Below are 21,694 nucleotides of genomic sequence, written 5' to 3' on the forward strand. Positions count from 1 at the left end.
AGTTAACTAGAAAATAAAACAGAAAACAGCTAATCTGAACAACCAAACTAGAAAACAAATAAACAGGATGTTGAGGAATTAAGAGTATAACAAAAAATTTAACAATCATGTCATAGAGTCCTCAAAAGAAAGAAAAATCAGGTAGCTAAAAAAATAGTTGAGGGGGTGGGGTTGTGGCTCAGTGGAACAGCGCTTGCCTAGCATGTGTGAGGCACTGGGTTTGATTCTCAGCACCATATACAAATAAATAAAATAAAAGTGTTGTGTCCATCTACAATTAAAATATATATATATATAAAATACTTGTGGGCTGGGATACAGTTCAGTAGGTAGTGCTTGCCTTGCATGCACAAGGCCCTGGGTTTAATCCCCAGCACCACCAAAAAAACCCAATCAACCAAACAAACAAAACTCTTGAGAAATAATGGCTAAAACATCCAAGACATGGCAAAAATATATACTCTACATAGAAATAATAAAAGCCAAGCAAATCCCAAACAGGATAAATCCAAAGAGATCAACACCAAGACTTATCATAGTCTGTGGTAAGCCATTGTTGTAGATTGTGGCCGCCATTAGAAGATGGCGCCGGCTTCCACTGTGGCCTGTGGTAAACAACTCCTTTTATGGAGAGTTGGCACGCTATCCCTTGCCACCCTATGAGAAAGATCCACGTGGCGGCTTAAGATTGGTACGTGGGAGGCTTTATTAGGCTGTGCCTGGGCGCTAGGGAAAAGGGGGGTCACTAGAAGATACTTTAATCAAGGCCTGAATAAACTGCTGAAAGAAGAATCCTGTGTCGTGTGTTCCCTTGCTGGCAAGGGGTCGCGACAATAGTCAAAACTACAAAAACTACCAAAAAAAGAAAGAAAGAAAGAGAGATAAGGAAAAAGAAAAAGAAAAAAGAAGGAGAAAGAGAAATGGCATTTTACATGAATGGGGAAAACAACTCAAATGACAATAGATTTCTTATCAGAAACAATGGAGGTGAGAAGAAACTGGCACATTTCTAAAAAGCCAAACGTTAAAAAGAAAAAAAAAAAAAAACTCACCCCAAAATCCAATTCCCAGTGAAAGTATCCTCCAGAAATGAAAGGAAAATCAAGATGTCAAATGAAGAAAAATAGGAGAATCTGTCATCAGCAGATCTATTTTAATAAATAAAGAGGTTCTCTTAAACAGAAAGGAAAGGATAAAAGAACATCAAGAAAAAGAAAAGAACACAAAAAGAAAAATATAGAATAGACTTTTATTCCCTTCTTGAGTTCATAAACTGATGGGTGAACCAAAAAATAATATTATTATTATTTTTAATTGTTTTAATACTGGGATTGAACTCAGGGGCACTTATCCACTGAGCCACATCCCCAGCCTTTTAAAAAATATTTTATTGGAGACAGGGTATCACTGAATTGCTTAGGGGCTTGCTAAGTTGCAGGCTGGGTTTGAACTTGTGATCCTCCTACCTCAGCCTCCCAAGTTGCTGGGACTACAGGTATGCACCACCATGCCTGGCTACAGAAGAAATATTTAGCATGATTATATTATAGATGAGGGAGGTTAAGGGATGAAAAGAGATGTAATATGTATCTATTTTACTCAAACTGGTAACATGGTGTATCAGACTAGTAAGTGATTCATATATAATACCAAGAACTACTAAAAAAGCTACACAAAAAGATGTACCCCAAAGATTTTATAGATAAATGAAAATGGAATTCTAAAAACTATTCAAGTAATCCACAATACAGCAGGAAAAAGAAACCAAAGAAATGAGAAACAGATGAAACCAACAAACAAGAAATAAAGTGACAGGGCTGGGGGCTGTAGCTTGGTGTCAGGTGCTTGCTTTGCACCCAAGCACTGGATTTGATCCTTAGCACCACATAAAATAAATAAATAAAAACAAGGGGCTGGGGTTATGGCTCAGTGGTAGAGCACTTGCCTAGCATGTGTGAGGCACTGGGTTTGATTCTCAGCACTGCATACAAATAAATAAAAATAAAGGTCCATTGAAACATCAAAATTTTTTTAAAATAAATAAATAAAACAAATAAAGGCCTGCTGTTCATCTACAACTACAAAAATAAAAATAAAAAATAAAAAAATGAACTAAGATGACGGTTTGAGCCCTAAAATGAACAATAGTTCAAATTGAACACCAAATAAAACAGAGATGACAAAACATTTACAAGCAAATCTAGTCATGCTACTTACAAAAACTCAATTCAAATATAAGCAGGTCAAAGGAAAAGAATGGAAAAAGATATACCATGAGAACATGAATCCAAAGGAAAGCAGAAGTGGCATATCAGTTAAAGTGATTTCATAAGCAAAGAAAATGACCAGGAAAAAAGGACTTAATAAAAAATAAAAGGCTCACTCCATCAAGAAGACATAACAAAGCCAGGCACGGTGGCGCATGCCTGTAATCCCAGCGGCTCAGGAGGTTGAGGCAGGAGGATCTCGAGTTCAAAACCAGCCTCAGCAAAAGCAAGGTGTAAAGTAACTCAGTGAGACCCTGTCTCTAAATAAAATACAAAATAGGGCTTGGGATGTGGCCCAGTGGTTAAGTGCCCCTGGTGGAGGTGGGTGCGGGGGTGGGGATACCTAACAATCCTAAATATATATGGACAAAACAACAGAAAAATCAATAAAACAAAAAGATAATCCTTGAAAGAACAATGAAAAAGACAAACTTCTAGGGGAGAATAAAAGAAAAAAAAGCCAAATTCCTATATCTGGGATAAAGTAGGGATATCACTATAAACACTTAAGATTTCAAAATGATAATATTGTGATAAACCCTACACAAATAAATTTGACAAGAAGACAAAATGGTTCAGTTCCTCAAAAAGCACAAACTAGACAGGCACAGTGGCACATGCCTGTAATTCCAGCGGCTTCAGAAGCTGAGGCAGGAGGATTCCGAGTTCAAAGCTAGCCTCAACAAAAGAGAGTTGCTAAGCACCTCAGTGAGACCCTGTCTTTAAATAAAATACAAAATAGAGTTGAGGATGTGGTTCAGTGGTCAAGTGCCCTTGAGTCCAATCCCTGGTACCAAAAACAAAACAAAACATAACAAAACAAAAAACACAAACTACTACAAGTCACCAATATGATTATAATAGTCCTATAACTATAAGAAAAATAAATTCAAAATTTAAAACCTCCTCAGAAGCTGAGGTTGTAGCTCTGTTGTAGAGCACATACCTAGCATGCGTGAGGCACTGGTTTGATCCTTAGCACCACATGTCCATACACAACTAAAAATTAAAAAAAAAAAAATTAAATAAAACCTCTCCAAAAAGAAATAGTGAGGTCCACATAGTTCACATGCAGAAGTCTATCCAATATTTAAAGAATTAACACTAACTCTACAAAATTTCTTGCAGAAAACATAAAGAGTGAGACAATTCCCATTTTTATAAACCCAACATTACCCTGATACAAAACCAAAGCTCAAAACAAAGAAAACCACAGACCAATATACCTCATGAATGTAAACGTAAAAAATCCTTAACAAAATAATAGCAAATATAATTCTTGTTTATTGCTGAATTCAACACCAAAACCAAATGGGCTTTATGTCAGGGATGCACAGCTGATTCAATGCTTAAAAGTCTATGTAATATACATTATATGACCTTATCAATTAATACAAAAAATTCATTTCAAAAAATCCAATATTAAACCCATTCATAATAAAACCTCTGAAAAATAGGAATCGAAGGGAATTAACTCAAATTGATAAAAAGCATCTATAAAAATTCTATGTTAATATATACTTAATGGCATAGATTAAAGGTTCCCCCTAAGGTGGAAAACAAGGCAAAGATATTGCTCTCACCACAATGTACAATCAGTATAGTGACAGAAATTCTAGCTAATGCAATAAACTATGAAAAGGAAACTAAAGGCATACAAATTAAAAAGGAAAACAAAACAAAAGATACTTTGTTTATATTTGAGATAACATGACTATTTCTATAGAAAATCTGAAAGAGTCTCTATAAGAAACTACTAGAACTACTAATGTCAAAGAAACAGAACACAAACAGAAAAATCAACTATATTTCTACATGCTATCAACACAATATGGACATCAAAATTAAAAAGAGAATACCAATTAAAATCACATAAAAAATTAAATACTCAGCTGAAAACTCACACAGAGGCATTCTATGCAGAAAACTACAATGCCAATGAAAGAAATCAAATTCTATATAAGCAGAGAGGCAATTTGTGTTCATAAACTAGAACATACAACACAATAAAAATGTCAATTCTCAACTTGATATACATGTTTAATACAATTCTTATCAAAATCTCTGCAAGACATTTTATAAATTCAGAAGATTATTCTCAAATAAAGAAAATATGCCAAAATATATACATATATACATACACACAAATATATATATAAAATACACACATATATATAAACAAAAATTGAGAATTAATACTAATTGAAGTATTCTGTGAAAATAGGTTCCTATTAGTCATTTACCTGTGTTCCACCATCTAGCTGTCGTAGAGACCAATATATAAATTTTACAAAAGGCTCATGAAATTTGGCATTCACAAATGGCATCCACTGTAGCTGCTCTGTCATCACAGGCAAAAGCTAAATATAAAATGATAGAAAATATAAAGGTGCAGCAGTTTAGATGTCTGAAATTAACCTCCAAAATCTTCCAAACAGTAACTAAAATAAAAAAATAATAATGATTATTAACAAAAAAGTTCAAATTCCACATGCAACAGAATTTGGCAATTTGCACTTGAAATTGTAAATATGTACTGGGTATGGCGGCGCATGCCTGAATCCCAAAGACCTGGGAGGCTGAGGCAAGAGAATTACAAGTTCAGGTCAGCCTCAGCAATTTAATAAGGCTGTAAGTAAACTTAATGATATCCTGACTCAGAATAAAAAACAGAAAGGGCTGAGGCTGTAGCTCAGTGCTAAAGTGCTCCTGGGTTCAATCCCCAATATCCATCCCCCCAATTTATGTATGTATATTTGCTCTCATACAGCAATAGAAGATCAAGGGATTTAAGGAAATTAACCTTAATATACATAACCTTTGATGCTTAAATGGTAAAATACACATATAGCCTTTAAAAATGATAACCTAAGGGCTGGGGTGTGGCTCAAGTGGTAGCGCACTCGCCTGGCATGCGTGCGGCCCGGGTTCAATCCTCAGCACCACATACAAACAAAGATGTTGTGCCTGCTGATAACTAAAAAATAAATATTAAAATTCTCTCTCTCTACCTCTCTCTCTCTTTAAAAAAAATGATAACCTAAATTTATTTATTATCACAGAATATTCTATAGCAAGCATAATAAAGAATCCAATCTATATAAAACATGTCTATTTAAATTTATAGTGAAAAAGATACATGAAAGAATATGTTTTAAAAATATTAAAGGTTGGATTTTAATATCTTGAGTAATATTTACTTTCTTCTTTACACATCTATATTTTCATAATTAATATGCCAACTTGTAAAAATAATTTAAAAATTTTAAAAGATGTTGATGATGTTTGCTTCAAAAGTATGTCATTTTGTTAAATGACTTCAAAGACCATAAAGATATATCTTAACACTCTGATAAAATAACACTGCTTCTGGAATATTAATTAGCCTAAGAAAATCACTGAAAATATACCCTTGCAAAACCACATGTACAAAGATACATATTTATTTATAACAACATAAGCCTAAAAATAAGTTATTGGTAATAGGGAAATTTTAAATCAACTTTACATCCAATGGACTAAAGATTATGAATGTACTGTTACTGTATTTATGCATATTTTCTACATAGTATTATGATGTTTTGATTTTTTTGTCTTTTTTCCAGTTTATTGGGGCATAATTTACAAAATGTATATATTTAAAATATACAATATGATGGCTTATATACATATTGTGAAATGCTAATAACTATCACTTCATATAATTACCTTTTTTGTGGTGAGTAATTTCAAATATAAAATGTTATTATTAACTATAGTCACCATGCTGTACATTAGATCTTGGGAATTAATTCATACTACATGATTGAGATTTTGTACCAATAAAATCTGACCAACATCTTCCCATTTCCCCCAAGTCCTAGCCCCTGAAATCGACACCATTCTATTTCTTGTTTCTATGAATTCAACTTCATTGTAGATTTTGTAAAATTCCTTATATTTTTGATCATGTGTTATTTGTCTTTTTTATTAATTAAATAATTTTAATTAGGTATATGACAACAGAATGCATTTTGATTCATTGTACACAACTGCAACATTACTTTTCATTTCTCTGGTTGTACATGATGTAGCATCAAAACCATATGTGCAATCATACATGTACCTAAGGTAATGATATCAATCTCATTCCACCATCTTTCCTGCCCCCAAACCCTTTGCTTAGCAACCAACTCTATCCATTTACCTGCAAATGCCATAATTTAATTCTTTTACTGCTGAGTAACAGTCCATTGTCTATACATACCACAGTTTCTTTATCCATTCATCTATTGAAGGGCATCTAAAACTTTCTAGCTGGAAAGACTGCCCCACCTCCAGCCAGCCAATTCTTAGACAACAAAAGGCATACTTTTAGATGCCTTTGAGCTCATCAATCCAGAGTCAAACCTCCTCCATTTGACTCATGCCTTAATAAAATTAGTCTAGCTAGCCAGTCCTAAACTATTCACCCTGCCGAGTCTTTCCTTTCCTGCAGCACCCCAAAAAAACTCTGGCCTAATGCTTTCCTCTTATTTCTCTCTTCTGCCTTTTGACCACTCTGTTATCTTTCTCATGTGGCTCTACATAGCCTGCAGTCCTCCTGACTCTAAGATCTGTGAGTATATAAACTCTGTTGTTTTTTCTTCCCCTGAGCCTTCTGTTTTCTCATGTGGCTGCGTCTGACTGAGAATATTATAAAAGAATACAAAACAATGAGCCAACAGGAACAATGTTAATGATAAATTAAGAAAAGCTAAGCCAGGATACAAACTCACATATACAATCACAGACATGACTAATAAGCTATGAAAATAAACAGTTTAAAAGCGCATATTTGACCTTCCAAAGCAAGATCTGGTACTCCCTTCTTCTGAAATACTCTTCCTCTTCAGATTCTAGACATCAATTTCTCCTAGCTTCCCTTCTCCTTCTCTGGCTACTATTTACTAGTCTCTCTTGCTTATTTATTCTCATTTTCCTGATATTAAAATATTGGAGTTACTCAAGACTCAATATTAGCCACTATAAACTGATGATTCTCCAAGAGTTCTGGTCTCTCATGTCAATAGCTACTAGACACAATCCATTTTGACTTTTCAAAGCCATCTCAAACTCAACATATCCAAAAGAAACTTGCCAGATTCCCCTACATATTGAGATTTTTTCCCCCTAATAGTTCCTACTCTGAGTTATTTCTACCAACATCCATACAGTTGCAAAAGCCAACCTTGACACCTCAATTCTTACACGGAATCCATTAGCCAGTCCCATCAATTTTATTTCCTTCTTTCAAAATAGTCCAGTTCTAATTCTATACCCACCATCCCAATCCAAATTGCTACCTTATTTCACCTTAATTACTTAAGAGTTTCTTAATTATTCTCCCATCACAAACACTTGATCGACTCCCATCCTATCTCCATATAACAGCCAGCACACTCTCGAAAGAATAAACCTGATTCTATTTTATGCCTGAAAGTTCTTCACTGGCTTCCTACTAGTGTTAAGGTATCATTTCCTATAATTGAAACAATAAAACCTCAAACAAAAAAAGAAAAAAATTACAGATATTTTATAATTTGAAAAATGTCCAAATAGTACTTTTATGGATGAATGCAATTTGACAACCACATACTCTGTTAAGATCACAATCTCAGTAAAATTTTATGTGTTAAACTCTCCCACCTCATTTTAATATGACTGACTATAAAGTATTCCTGCCAGGAACCAAGTTACATAACTTCACAAGGAAGCATTTAGAAAAATTAAGAATGTAAGACATTCAACAAATCTAGACTTTTCAACATAAGAACATAAAACATGAGAAGGGGGAGATAGGACATGGTAAAGTGTCCAAAATATAGAGATTTAGGAGTCACGAAGACCAAGAGTACCCTGTAGGCCTGATTGTATTGTTTTTGTTGTGGCAGTGGATTTTTTGAGACATAATTTGTAACTGAGGGAAAATCTAAATAAACTCTCCAAGTCTCACTTACTTTTAGTTACTTGCTTTTGAAGTTCAAATCACATAGCTGATAAATGTACTATTAGTCTTTCACTAGCTTTGCTGTAGATAGTGCCTCTGACATGTGGGTTATGATGATAATGGTTGCCTGCATTACCTTTCAAGAACTTGAAGGCTGCTTTTGTCAAAAGTACTAGTTGTTCACTTGGGCCTATGAAGTATACAAAGGGTGACTAAACAGGGTGAAAGGTATGGTATCTTTGCCTTTATATTTTTGTCTGTATCCTTTGCTACCTTAATTTTTGGGTTAGATTATTTCTGTTCAACTCTACATTTAGACACATTAGTAGTTTAAGAAATGTTTGTTCAGAACTGGCAGTAAAAGTTTGATTTACCATAAAATTCCCTAATGTCTCTCTTCCCATTTCAACACTAAAGGCACCAAGAAAAGAGTAACTACGATATTTTTAAGTTTTACAGGGGCATCATGATTAACAGATGGTCAACTACCAGGTTTTGCAATATCCAATTCCAGACCATTAAACTGGTGCCTAGAAGACCCCAGTCATCAATCCATTCTTAACCAGATCAACCCCTCTTTCCCCTTGTCTAAAGATAAATGGAGTTTTAAATTTGGGTAAAGATGGTACTTTGGGCCCAGCAGTTCTGGAGGCTAAGATAGGAGGATTGCAAGTTCAAAGCTAGCCTTAGCAACCGTGGGTGTTAAGCAACTCAGTGAGACCCTGTCTCTAAATAAAATACAAAAATGGGCTAGGGATGTGGCTCAATGGTCGAGTGTTCCTAAGTTCTATCCCTGGTACCCCCCGCAAAACAGATGGTCTTTTGGGGTCAGGCCTGTAATCCCAGCAACTTGGGAGGCTGAAGCAGGAGGACTGCAAATTTAAAAGCCAGCTTCAGCAAAAGCGAGATGCTAGGCAACTCAGTGAGACCCTGTCTCTAAATAAAATACAAAATAGGGCTGCGGATGTGGCTCAGTGTTTAAGCATCCCTACATTCAAACCCCAGTAGCAAAAAAAAAAAAAAAAAAAAAAGATGGTCTTTTGGGGTATTAGTTTACCATCTTCTCAGTTTTATTGGCTTAATGAATAAATCTTTTTCCTCATTCCAACAACTTGTTCTTGATTCACCCCTTTACCAGGTGAGTAAATGGACTTGGGGGTTCAGTACCTAGTTTACCCACAACTGAACTTTTAAACTGTGCAATCCAGTGATTTTTAGAATATTAATAAAGTTGTGAAACCCATCACCACAACCAGTTTTAGAACACTTCTTTATGCCTCCAAAAAAATCTTACCATTAGCACCACCCCAACACTTTACCCCAACTCTCCCAACCAACCACTAATCTACTTATTGTCTATAGATTTTTCTTAAATATATATATTAGTTGTAGTTGGAAACAATACCTTTATTTATTTATCATGTGGTGTTGAGGATCAAACCCAGGGCCTCGCACGTGCTAGGAGAATGCTTTATCGCTGAGCCACAACCCCAGCTCAGTTTTTCTTGATTTTTCATACACATTGAATCATACCATGTGGTCTTTTGTGAATGAATTCTTTCACGTATGTTTTCAAAATTCATGTTTTAACATGCATAAAATTTCATTCCTTTTTAATATCAAGTAATATTCCACTATAATAGACATAATATTTTATCTATCAACTTATTAGTTGGTTGACATTTGGGCTAGTTCTACTTGTTGGCTACTTGTTGGCTGTCATGTTTCTATGAACAACCATGTACATATTTTTGTGTGTATATATGCCTTCATATTTCTTGACCACATACCCAGTAGAATTGCTGAGTTATAGGGTAACCCAACAATACATTTGAAGAAGCAGCCAAACTATTTCTCAAAGTAGCTATAGCATTTTACAATCCTATCAGCACTGTGTAAGAGTTTCAATTTCTTCAAATCTATAATCACCTGACTTTTTTATATACACCATCTTGGTGATTATGAAGTAGTATATCATGGTTTCCATTCACATTTCCCTGATGACTAATGACGATAAGCACTATTTCATGTGCTTGCTGGCCATTTATATATCTCTTATAGATAAAAATGTCTATTCAAATTCATTGAGCATATTGAGTATTTTTACTTGGTTAAGTTTTTTTTTTTAATACTCAGAATGGAAGTCCCTTATTCAATATGGAATTTGTAAATATTTTTTATATTCAACAGGTTGTCTTTTTGCATTTTGATATCTTTTGCAGAAGAGAAGATTCTTATTTTCAAAAGTCCAATTATTCTGTTTTTTTTCCGTTAGTTGCTTATGCTTTTTGTATTATATTTAAGAAAACACTGCCTAGCTGAGCATGGTGGCACATGCCTATAAACGCAGTGGCTCAGGAGGTTAAGGCAGGAGGACAGTGAGTTCAAAAACAGCAGGGTGCTAAGCAACTGAGACCTTGTCTCTAAATAAAATACAAAAAATAGGGCTGAGGATGTGGCTCAGTGGTTAAGTGCCCCTGAGTTTGATCCCTGGTACCAAAAACCAAACAAACAACAGTGACAAATCCAAGGTCACAAAGATTTACCTATATGTTTTCTTCCAAGTTTTATACTTCAATCTCTTAATACATCTGGACTTTTGATGCATTTTAGTAAGATCTTATATATATGGTTTAAGGCAGGAGTGTAACATTCTTTGTATGCTATTAGCCAGCTTTCTCAGCATCATAATTTGAAAATCTATCCTTTTTCCACTGATCTCTTTTAGTACTGTGATAAAAATAAATTCATTGTAAACATGAAGATTCATTACTGGATTTGATTCTATCCCATTAATCAATATGTCCAACCTTACGTCAGTACTACTTTATTCACTACTATAGCATTGCAGTTAATTTTAAAAATAGGAAGTAAGTATACTTCTTTTCTAAGCTTAATGTAGAATTCTGGGTCAACAGCATTTCGATGAATTTCAAGACCGACCTTTCAATTTTTGCAAAGAAGCTAGCTGGGATTTTCTTTTATTTTCTTTTTTGGGGGGGGGGCTGGGGGGGAGAAGGCAGGGTGCTGGGGATTGAACCCAGAGCCTTGTGCATGTAAGACAAACACTCTACCAACTGCTATATCCCCAGCTCTAGCTGGGATTTTGACAAATATACTGACACTGTAGATTAATTTGGGGAGTACTGGCATCTTAAGAATATTGTCTTCCAGATATGAGCAAGGATGTCTGTTCATTATTCAGAGCTTTTAAATTTCTTTTAACAATATTCTATGGTTTTCAGAATACATGTTTACACCAAAATTACAATAAGCTACTTACTGTATTTGTCCATGTATTTACCTTCACCAGAGAATTTTGTATTTTCATATGGCTTCATATTTGTATATAGTGTACTTTTATTTTAACTTGAAAGATTCCCTTGAGAACTTCTTGTAGGACAGCTCTAATGCTTTTGTTTATTCAAGAAAGATTTAATTTCTCCTTTATTTCTATTTTTTACCTTTGCACTTGGAATGTGCGATTCTAATGTCTTCTGGCTTACAAGGGCTTTTTCCAATAAAATTCTTATACAGATTCCTTTGTGTGACAAGTTACTTTTCTCTTGCAACTGTGTCTTGACTTTCAAGATCCTTTTGTCTTTGACTTGAAAATTAGATTATATTGTGCCTTAATGTAGGTCTCTTTGGATTTCTTAATTGGAGTGTCTTCAGCTTCTTCAATTTAGATGTCTACTTCTTTGTCAGAAAAAGCACTCCTCAGTCATTAATTCCACAACTAAGCTCTCTAGCCCTTCTCCTTCTCTCTTCTTGAGACTTCCATAAGGTGTATATTAGTCCACATGATGGTATTCCATGAGCCCTTTGTTCTCATTACTTTTCTTCAGTTTTTTCCTTTCGCTGTTCTTGACTGATTACAAATGACCTGTCTTCCAAGTTTGCTGATGCTTTCTTTTCTTTTGTCTGATCAAGTCTGATACTGAATTTTTCAGATCAGACACTGTATTCCTGTTATGGTTTAGATATGAGATATTCCCCCAAAAATTCATGTGTGAGGCAAAATAAATAAATTTAGAGGTTAAATGATTGGGTTTTTAAGATCATTAATCTGATAAAAACATTAATCCACTTGAATAGACTAAACGGGTGGTGACTGTAGACACTTAGGATATGGCTGGAGAAGGAGGTAGGTCATTGGGGGTGCCTTTAGGATATGTATTTTTTTCCTTGGTGAGTGGAGCTTTCTCTGCTTCCTGATTACTATGTTCTGAGCAGTTTTTCTACTTTACACCCTTCCACCATGATGTTCTGCTCTACTTCAGGTCCAGAACAATGGAGTCAGCTATCTATGAACAGAGACCTCTGAAAACTTCTGATTGCCAAATAAAATTTTCCTCTTCTAAAATTGCTCGTCAGGTCTTTTGACCATAGTGGTGAAAAAGCTGATTGAAGTGATCCTTTCTTATAATTTCCATCTTTTGCTGATACTCACTTTGTTCATGTATCATTTTCCCAATTTTGCTTTGTCTGTGTTTTCTTTTAATCCACTGAGTATTTTTAAGACAGTTTTAAAATTGTCAGAAACTTTAGAGATCTACATTTCCTTAAGGTCAGTATCTGGAACTTGTTTTGTTCATTTGACTGAACTAATATCTTTGTTTCTTTGTGAAACAAGAATGCTTTGTGATTCTCATCCCCCACACCCCACCCCCAATTTGAGCAAGTGAAAAACCACCACCGTTCCAAGTCTGTACAACTAGCTTCATGAAGGGAAAACCTCCACCACCAGCCGAGCTAGAGGCTCTAAGATCTCTCAAACCTTTTCTGGGAGATATGTCTTCTCTAGGCCCATGTACTTTACATTGTCTTGAATTCTTCAAACAGCCTTTCTTCTTTCTTCTCAGAAGCCCATAATCCCTGACTTCTTTGTGCAGAAATACAGATCTCTGAAGCTCTAACATGGTATAGTGTTCACCTGTTTTGTGCAGTTTCCAAACTATGCCACCATTTTCTTCAGCACTTTGAGTCAAGACAAAACCCAGTGCTGTGAACAGCCCATAGACAAGCCCAAACACTGACTGCACAGTCCATTCTTTTGTTTCCACTCTAAAGTAGGATCTAGGATATGGGAGTTTCCTCCTGGTTGCATTGTAGTATATATGGGGAGGGACATGGACGCGCAAAATTCCACATTTTTTCCTATTCCTTTTGATGGATTCCCTTTTCAGCTATTCACTGGCCTGTCTGGTATAGCGCTTCAACTTGTCTCTGGAGAGTTCTCACAAACATGTTCTGGTCTACATGTTATAGTTAATTTGTTGTTTCCAGGGGATTACAAGGGTTTGGATTTCGTAGTTTACCATCTTGATGCACAGTCCTAGGACCACAATTTTATAACCATTAGTTGTAACACATCTAATCTTGGCAGATTATACTTCATGTTACTACAATGTTTCATTCTCAATTTCTTTGGAAACATCCCACTCATCTACTTTTGAATCACATAAGAAAATAAGTTTTGTAAGGTATACCCGGTCTAATAATCTATCTAAAGTACAACTTTAATCCCCTATGGCTTTTTTTGTTTTTAAGTACTGAAGTCACAACTGTGATAAAATACATAACCAGATGTGTCAGAAGGATCTAAAGATTAATTTCTAAAGAGATTACTCTTCAAAACTACTTTTGAGTTACACTAATGGTTTATACTTTAATCCTCTTATTCTCATACCAAAGAAAAAAAGTTTTTTAAAAAATGTTTTCATTATTTTAAAATCAGAAAATATGAATGATATGAATACTTGCTTAAATTGGCTATAATTATTCAATCCACTAGTTCATTAATTTGATACTATGTATCTTTTTCTTATTCTATTAAGACTATCCATAAGCTTTAAGATTGTTTTACCTTTATTAACATATTAGTAAGATGAAATAGTATTTTAGATATAAGAACTTATCCTCAGCAAAAATTGCAAATCCCAATTAAGTTAATGAATATCTTTAAAGATGATAAAACTAATCCTGAGGCATATTTGCTATAAATATTATATTCTTATGCTATTAAACTGAGTCTTATATGATCCAGATTCCATTTTTTGAAATTGCCAATTATTAGCTTTAATGTATTATGACTGTGCTTTCACATCATCTAGTCCTACAAAATGGAATTTCTCTGCTGAACTTGAATACTGTGGGTCTTCCTAATTGACAGATATTCCAAGGTAAGGTTAGAATTGGTATAGGGGATACCTGATATAGGTGTAAAAACTCTATACAAAGGTCCGTTTGCTCCCCATCACTGCCGTTGTTTAATATCTAAACAACCAGGAAGTCTGATATGGGTCTCAGCTAACCAAAATCATGATGTCTACAGAAACTACGTTCCTTTCTGGAGGCTGGGTATGATCCATTTCCTTGGATAATTAGGGAGCTGGAAGAAGTGGTAGGAGTGAGATCACCATATCTTTGTTGACTTGTGAGATAAGAGCAATTTCCAGCTTCTAGAAGCCGTCCACATTCTATCACTCGTGCTCCTTCATCTTCAAAGCCAGAAATACTGATGGGTTAACTCTCTGACTGCCACTTCTTTTTTTTTTTTCCACTTTCCACCTTTTTTTTTTCAGTTGTACATAACAATGGGATTTGTTATTACATATTTGCACACATACATAATGTAATTTGGCCAATATCACTTATACTTCTGACTCTTTTGGATTAAAGACTCATGTACTTACTGGACCCATCCACAATATTCAGTAATCAATTATCAACTTTAATTCCCTTTGGCCACATAGCACAGAATATTGACAAGTTCTAAGGATTAAGATATGAACATCCTTGGGGCCATTATTCTACTTAGCACAAAAAGACATTTAGAAGAAACATTTTAAGTCAGAATGAAAAATGGAAATAATTTTCTTGAGACTTTGACCTATACTGAGTAATCATGACATTATTCCTGAAAATATATAAATACAAACAAAAAACTTTAATGTCTTCTCTTAAAATTTTTCATGTATTTCTTTTCTTTTTTTAAAAAATGTGGTGCTGAGGATTGAACCAAGTGCCTCACACATACTAGGAAAGTGCTCTACCACTGAGCTACAACCCCAGCCCCTTTTTCTTATGGAATCTAACTATCAATCTCTAAATACCTTTTATCCTAGTTAGAAATCATTAGTAGCAATATTCACTTTAACATCTGTAATATAAGAAGTTCTTTCTCTTTGATTAGAATCCCCTTGAAAATAAACCTTTAACCCACCCTTCATGCCAAAAGACAAAGTAGGCTCCAGTAAGTTCTGAATTCTAAAATTATATGTAGGAGGAATTGTCCACAACATTGAATATCTGTAATTCTAAAATACAATTACTATACCTCTTTTGGAATATGTTGTTAATGTCTTATCTCTACTTTTAAAAAAGATAAATTCCTAACAAATTAAGAAAAATATAAGGATGAATTAGCTTTAATAGGGTCCAAAATGAAACTTTTTGAAGTGACTATTAGTATGGTCATTTTTCTAGCAAAAATGCTTTCAATATTTTTCACTTATAAAATATCAAAGGCTTTTCCTTATTTAATTTTCATATCTACTGAACCATATATTTCAAATTTAAAAAAAACAAACCTTTACACACTTTTCTTGAATATCATTTTGCTGAGAAGCAAATTTGAGTAATGGCTTTTCACCATCCATACCAGATTCTTCATGTTTTACTTTGCTAAGGTGATGTTCTGAAATCCAGTCCATGAAGACAGTTAGAAGTTCATATACTTGCCCATTAAGTGGTACCTATATGTCAAAAATTAAACCAAACACTTATTTCAGCTTATAATCTCACCAAAGTTCAAAGACAAGCTTTAAAATTGATATGATTATAGAAGAATTTACCTAATGTGCTTTAAGCATATTTTAGATATTTTTTAATAGACAGAACTTCTCCAAACAAGCAAAAGAAATTCCAAATAAAATATGTCCAACTAACATTAAATACATTAATGCTGGCTAAGATAAGGAAGAAACATATTAATGAATGTAAAAGAGCTGAACTTTATAAGAATTTTAATAAAAGTTCTTGATTCAAGTTTGATAAGACAGAAAAGTGAAATTGGCTTTAACTCTATAGTATGAATTGTCATATCTAAAAGATTCTAACTAATCTGAAGGTTTCCAAAGTTAAACGAATTCCACTATGGGAATTCATATTTTCCTCTACTCACAGAAGTTACTCTCTGTCTTTGTGCTATAAATTCTATCAACATGATATGCAAAATTATAAAAAGTCATTATTAACCTTAAGTTCTTATGATTTGTGTTACTGTACCTGCTGAACAAAATAGTTTTTGCAAAGATAAAAATGTGTTTGCAATATTCTAGAGATTTGTTTCTAAAAGAATACCAAAAAGAGGGCTGGGGTTGTGACTCAGCAATGGAGCACTCGCCTAGCACGTGCGAGGCCCTGGGTTCAGTCCTCAGCACCACATAAAAATAACTAAATAAAATAAAGGTATTATGTCTAACTACAAATAAAAAATAAATATTAAAAAAAGAATATTTGCTGAATGAAAGAAAAATATTAGAAGACAAGATAAATTTTCCATTGAAGAAATTTTCAGTCTCATCATACCTTAGAAGTTTTAGAAACTGGTACTTTTTCTTGTTTTACACTTTTCATTTCATGAGGAGCATGGGAATTTTCTTTCAATCTCTGCACTGACATAAATTCATACTTCCTCTGCAACAGTACACATCCATGAATTAAAGAATGGTTGTATGAAAAGTAAACAAATCCAAATGTAATTATGTTAAAATACACTTGTGAGGAAGAGCAGACAACCTACCTGTAAGTTATCCAGACGAGCTTGAACTCTTTTAGCTTGAAGCTCCATCTTCCTGTTTTCTTCACTTACTTCATTTAACTAGGAAGGGAAAAGTTAGATATTTCAAATATACAACTTTTCATATTAAAATATTTCTCAATTTGGTCTACTTAAGCAAGCAATGGAGCAAAACAGAGGCAGCATTCATGATTAACTAGGTCAGAGCTAAAAGTCACCATTTTCCCCTAAATATTAATAGCATCTAGGAAAGTTTACTTCATTCTGTGAAAAATTTGCAAGACTCCTAACATCTTAAAGGCACATATTGTAGTGAGAAATGTTTTTTCAAGTAAAACTTCTATTGAACTACAACATATATATAAAGAAGTGTAAAAATCTTTTTAAATATGCAAGAACCATGAGTTATTCAGATTATAACATGTATCTAATTAATGGGAAGAACTGATATCTTTACAACATTGAGTCTTTTTATCCATGAACATAATATATCCTTCAATTTATTTAGGTTTTATTTTTAATTTACTGTTTGTAGCTTTCAGCATAGTTGTCTTATACATCTTTCTTTAGATTTATTCCTGGGTAACCAATGATTTTTTATGATACTATCTCTGGAATCTTTCAATAAATAACAATTAATACTTTATTGTTGCTGTTGGCATATAGAAATATACTTGATTTCTGTATGGTAATCTTACATCCAGACTCTGCTAAATTTGCTTATTCATTCTGAGTTTGTCTATATACTCCTTTGGATACTTGTGTTATGTATGTAAGTATATAATTATGTCATCTATGAATGACTATTTTTTTCCTTTCCAATCCTTTCTTCCCTTTACTGAATCACAAGGATGCCATTAAAATGTTCGACAAGTATCAACAGCAATCACCTTTATTTTGTTCTTATTTCAGAGAAAACTTTCAATAACTTACCATTGGGTATTATTTTGTTGTAGGATTTTTTTTTTTTTTGTAGGTTCTCTGTGAGGACTTAAGAAATTTTCTTCTATTACTATTTGTTGTTACTGAATTTCATATCCATTGAAATTATGATATGATTTTTCTTCTCCTTTATTCAGATGTTAATTTTCAAGTGTTAAATCACCCATGTTTTCCTGAACCAAATACCATTTAGCTATATTATTCTTATGTATGACTGGATTAAGTTTGCTAATTTAAATAATTTTTGCATGTATATTCTTAAGAGACTGGTCTGCATTTTTTCTTTCTTATAATGTCAAGATTTAGATTCAAGGCTATTCTGGGCTCAAAATTAATAATTAAGGGAGATTTCCCCTCTTCTTGTTCTAGGTTTAAGATAAATGATATTTCCTTAAAAGCCAACCTTCAGGACTGGGGATATAGCTCAGTTGGTAGAGTGCTTATCTTACATGCACAAGGACCTGGGTTCAATTCCCAGCACCACAAAAAAAAAAAAAAAAAAAAAAAAAGAGAGAGAGAGACTGGGGTTGTGGCTCAGTGGTAGAGAGTTCACCTACCATGTATGAGGCCCTGGGTTCAATTCTCAGCACTGCATATAAATAAATTAAATAAAGATCCATTGACAACCACAAAAAGCCAAACTTCAGTTTAAATTTTCCCCCTCAAACCACTTTTAAGATTATAAATTTTCTTTAAAATTTATCCTTGTCAGTAACAATTTCTTGAATCTTTCACCAGTTTTGAAAAATTCTTGGCTATTATATTTTCACATATTTGGCTTTTGCTCTATTCCCTCTTTCCTCTCTTTCTGGAATTCTCATATGTTAAAACTAATTATGTCCCACATATGACTTTTCAAATTTTCTATTCTTTCTTCACCCAATTCTTTATTTTGAAGGCTTTTTGTGAAACTGTTCCAGTTCCTTAATCTTACCTACTGCTGTGTCTCATCTATGAGGTGTATAATAGCAGTTAAATAATGAGTATTAAAGGCAGAAATAAGTGTCTAAAATTTAATTATTTCAAATTATCAGGATTTTTTTCTTTTGCTTGTTTTTAATCTAGTAATGTATAGCTACAAAAAATTTAAAACTTTAAAAAAATTTCAGAGTTGGGCAAAGTGGTACAAGCCTGTAATTCCAGCTACTCAGGAGGCTAAGGCAAGCCGATCATGAATTTGAGGCTAGTCTGGGAAACAGCAAGATCCTTTCTCAAAGAATAAAGAAAAAAATTTTCAAATTGTCAATATCTAACTTGCTTTCCCATACAGAAGAAAAGGATACAAGAGCTTAAGACTACTTTATTATATTTGTAAGCATTTCAAAATAAAACTAACATAAACCTAATTAAAATTTTCTCTAGCTGAAATGTTCTAATATTGACTTATTTTTAAACAGAAAATAGAATTTTTAGAAGGTCTTATTACCTAAAATATATTAAAATAGGTCTTATGCATGCCTGTCCAGCCTCAGCAACAGTGAAGCGCTAAGCAATTCAGTTAGACTCTGTCTCTAAAAAAAATACAAAATAGGGCTGGGGACGTGGCTCAGTAATCGAGTGCCCCTGACTTCAATCCTGGATACTAAAAAATAGGTCTTACCTGTTTTTTTAAATTATCATTCAATTCTTTCAATGCATCAAAAGATGACCTCAGTCTCTTGCTATCTTTATTCCTTTTCTTAAGAATTTCAGTTAAGTGTTCAACTTCTGCATCATGTTGCTAGGAAGGAAAAAAATCCAATCTAATAATTAGATAATGAACCCATATCACTAATGCTATTTAATATAAAAATTGTGTAATCAACCAAAGTAACAGCAAAACATCAAAAACTTTTGTGAAAGACTCAAACATATTATCATACAAATTAAGTAGCAATAATCTATTTTTTGATTCTGCTGAGAAAAATGCACCCAAACAAAGTCACTAAAATATTTTCTTTTTCATACCAAGGAATAATAAAACAACAAAGGATTTATGATCTTTTCAAGAGACTAATAGGCAATTCATAGCTCTATAAATTAAAATGTAAGGTAACCTTAAGAAATACAAAAAATACTCCATAGATTAGAACAAACTAATTCTGTATTACCATATAGTGGTTAAAATTTTTGATGTCAATTTTACATTTCAAACAATGTTAAATACACAATAAAATTTCTTTGAGCCCCAACTATTTCTTTCCTCAATCAGTTTCAGGAATGATAAAAATCAATTTCTCCTCTATAATGACATTTAAATAAGATAAAATGTTTTAGATTTAACATATAAATACTTACTCTCAATTTATTCATAAAACATCTAAACAAGCAGGCATCTAGAAGAAATCAAGAAACTAAATTTCCTTCTAAATAATTATATAAATATCATTAAAATAAACCAGTTATCTTTATACTTAACAAGAATAGTAGACAAATCTAAAAAAGAGAATCAAGAATAAAATTAGTATGAAGAGATCTGAGAATTTAAGCATTCTTTCCTTAGCCCTATGAAAAAAATCCAATGTGAAAAAAAAAATTAGTTTTATATCATTTTATAACCATATTAAGTGATTCCTTAAATAACTTAGGATACAGTCATACATAGTTACTTTTAAAACTAGTTTAATATTTCTATAATCTAATTTTTCCACATCTAAAAGATATTAAAGGGCTGGGGATGTGGCTCAGGTGGTAGCGCGCTCGCCTGGCATGCGTGCGGCCCGGGTTTGATCCTCAGCACCACATACAAACAAGGATGTTGTGTCCACCGAAGACTAAAAAATAAATAATACTTAAAAAGATTCTCTCTCTCTCTCTCTTTAAAAAAAATAAAAAATAAAAGACATTAAAAAATACCATATGACATGGCAGGATAAACCCACTACACTCTACTTCTCCTACTGATGTCAACAAAAAACCCTAGACAAAACACAGAAAGCAACTATCTGATGGCTGTGAAAAGTAAACGAGAGTAGGGAAAATTGAATAAACAATGTCTAAAAGGGGAAGTTTCCTGTTTTTTTGGATTTTTTTTTTTCCTCTCAAACTTCTGCCCCAAAGTGGAACTCTGGATGGAAAGAGGAGCTTTCTACTTCCATAAGAGCTCTGAGATAAAGACAGTCTTTCCAGCAAAGAAACCAGGAAGAGGAGACCTTGTGATCTGGAGAGTGGGGAGAACATTATAAAAGAAATATCAGAGCATCTTCCCTCTTCGGTCTATATGAAAAAGTACAAACTGGGCTCATTTCTGAGTTGCCCAGACACAGGACAAACCAAGCACAGCAGGACAAAGGCTTGTAGAACTGCAGTAAGATTTTAAACTGTTGTCCAAGTCTCAGACTATCCTCTAAGGGGCATATACATAAGACAATTACGAAGCAAAACTGCAAAGGCTCTGAAAACTAAACTGAAATGAGAACCACTGCCTGTGGAAGGTGAGAAAGAACTATGGCCTAACTTCACTGGACTGAATAAATGCTTTAAATAAACGATGTTCTCCAGAGGATTATAAAAGGCACAGAATCTATACAATATGTTTCAAATACAATCCAAAAGTCACTGGACATGCAAAGACCCAAAATGTAATGAAGTTTCAAGAAAAAAATATAATCAATGGATGCCAATCCTGAGATGACCCAGATGCTGGATTTTTAAGTATGTTCTATGAGGTAAATATAAACTTGAAAGTAAATATAAAGACAGAAACTGTTATGAGAAAAAAAATTTTTTAAA

General features: G+C 33.5%; 1 protein-coding gene across 5 annotated transcripts in view; it reads right to left on the reverse strand.

Moving 5' to 3' along the window:
* The window catches only part of Ccdc138 (coiled-coil domain containing 138), a 76,960-nt gene that overhangs the window by 34,999 nt on the left and 20,267 nt on the right, over positions 1 to 21,694 (reverse strand). For all 5 annotated transcript variants that reach the window (XM_076832925.2, XM_076832924.2, XM_076832923.2 and 2 more), the window contains 5 exons: positions 19,584 to 19,703; positions 17,045 to 17,122; positions 16,831 to 16,938; positions 15,831 to 15,995; positions 4,511 to 4,627 (listed from right to left, as the gene is read on the reverse strand). In XM_076832925.2, the coding sequence (XP_076689040.1) occupies positions 4,511 to 4,627; positions 15,831 to 15,995; positions 16,831 to 16,938; positions 17,045 to 17,122; positions 19,584 to 19,703 (588 nt within the window). The remainder of the gene's footprint in view (positions 1 to 4,510; positions 4,628 to 15,830; positions 15,996 to 16,830; positions 16,939 to 17,044; positions 17,123 to 19,583; positions 19,704 to 21,694) is intronic.

This window comes from Callospermophilus lateralis, chromosome 14, assembly GCF_048772815.1.
Source record: "Callospermophilus lateralis isolate mCalLat2 chromosome 14, mCalLat2.hap1, whole genome shotgun sequence".
NCBI classification, from domain to species: domain Eukaryota; kingdom Metazoa; phylum Chordata; class Mammalia; order Rodentia; family Sciuridae; genus Callospermophilus; species Callospermophilus lateralis.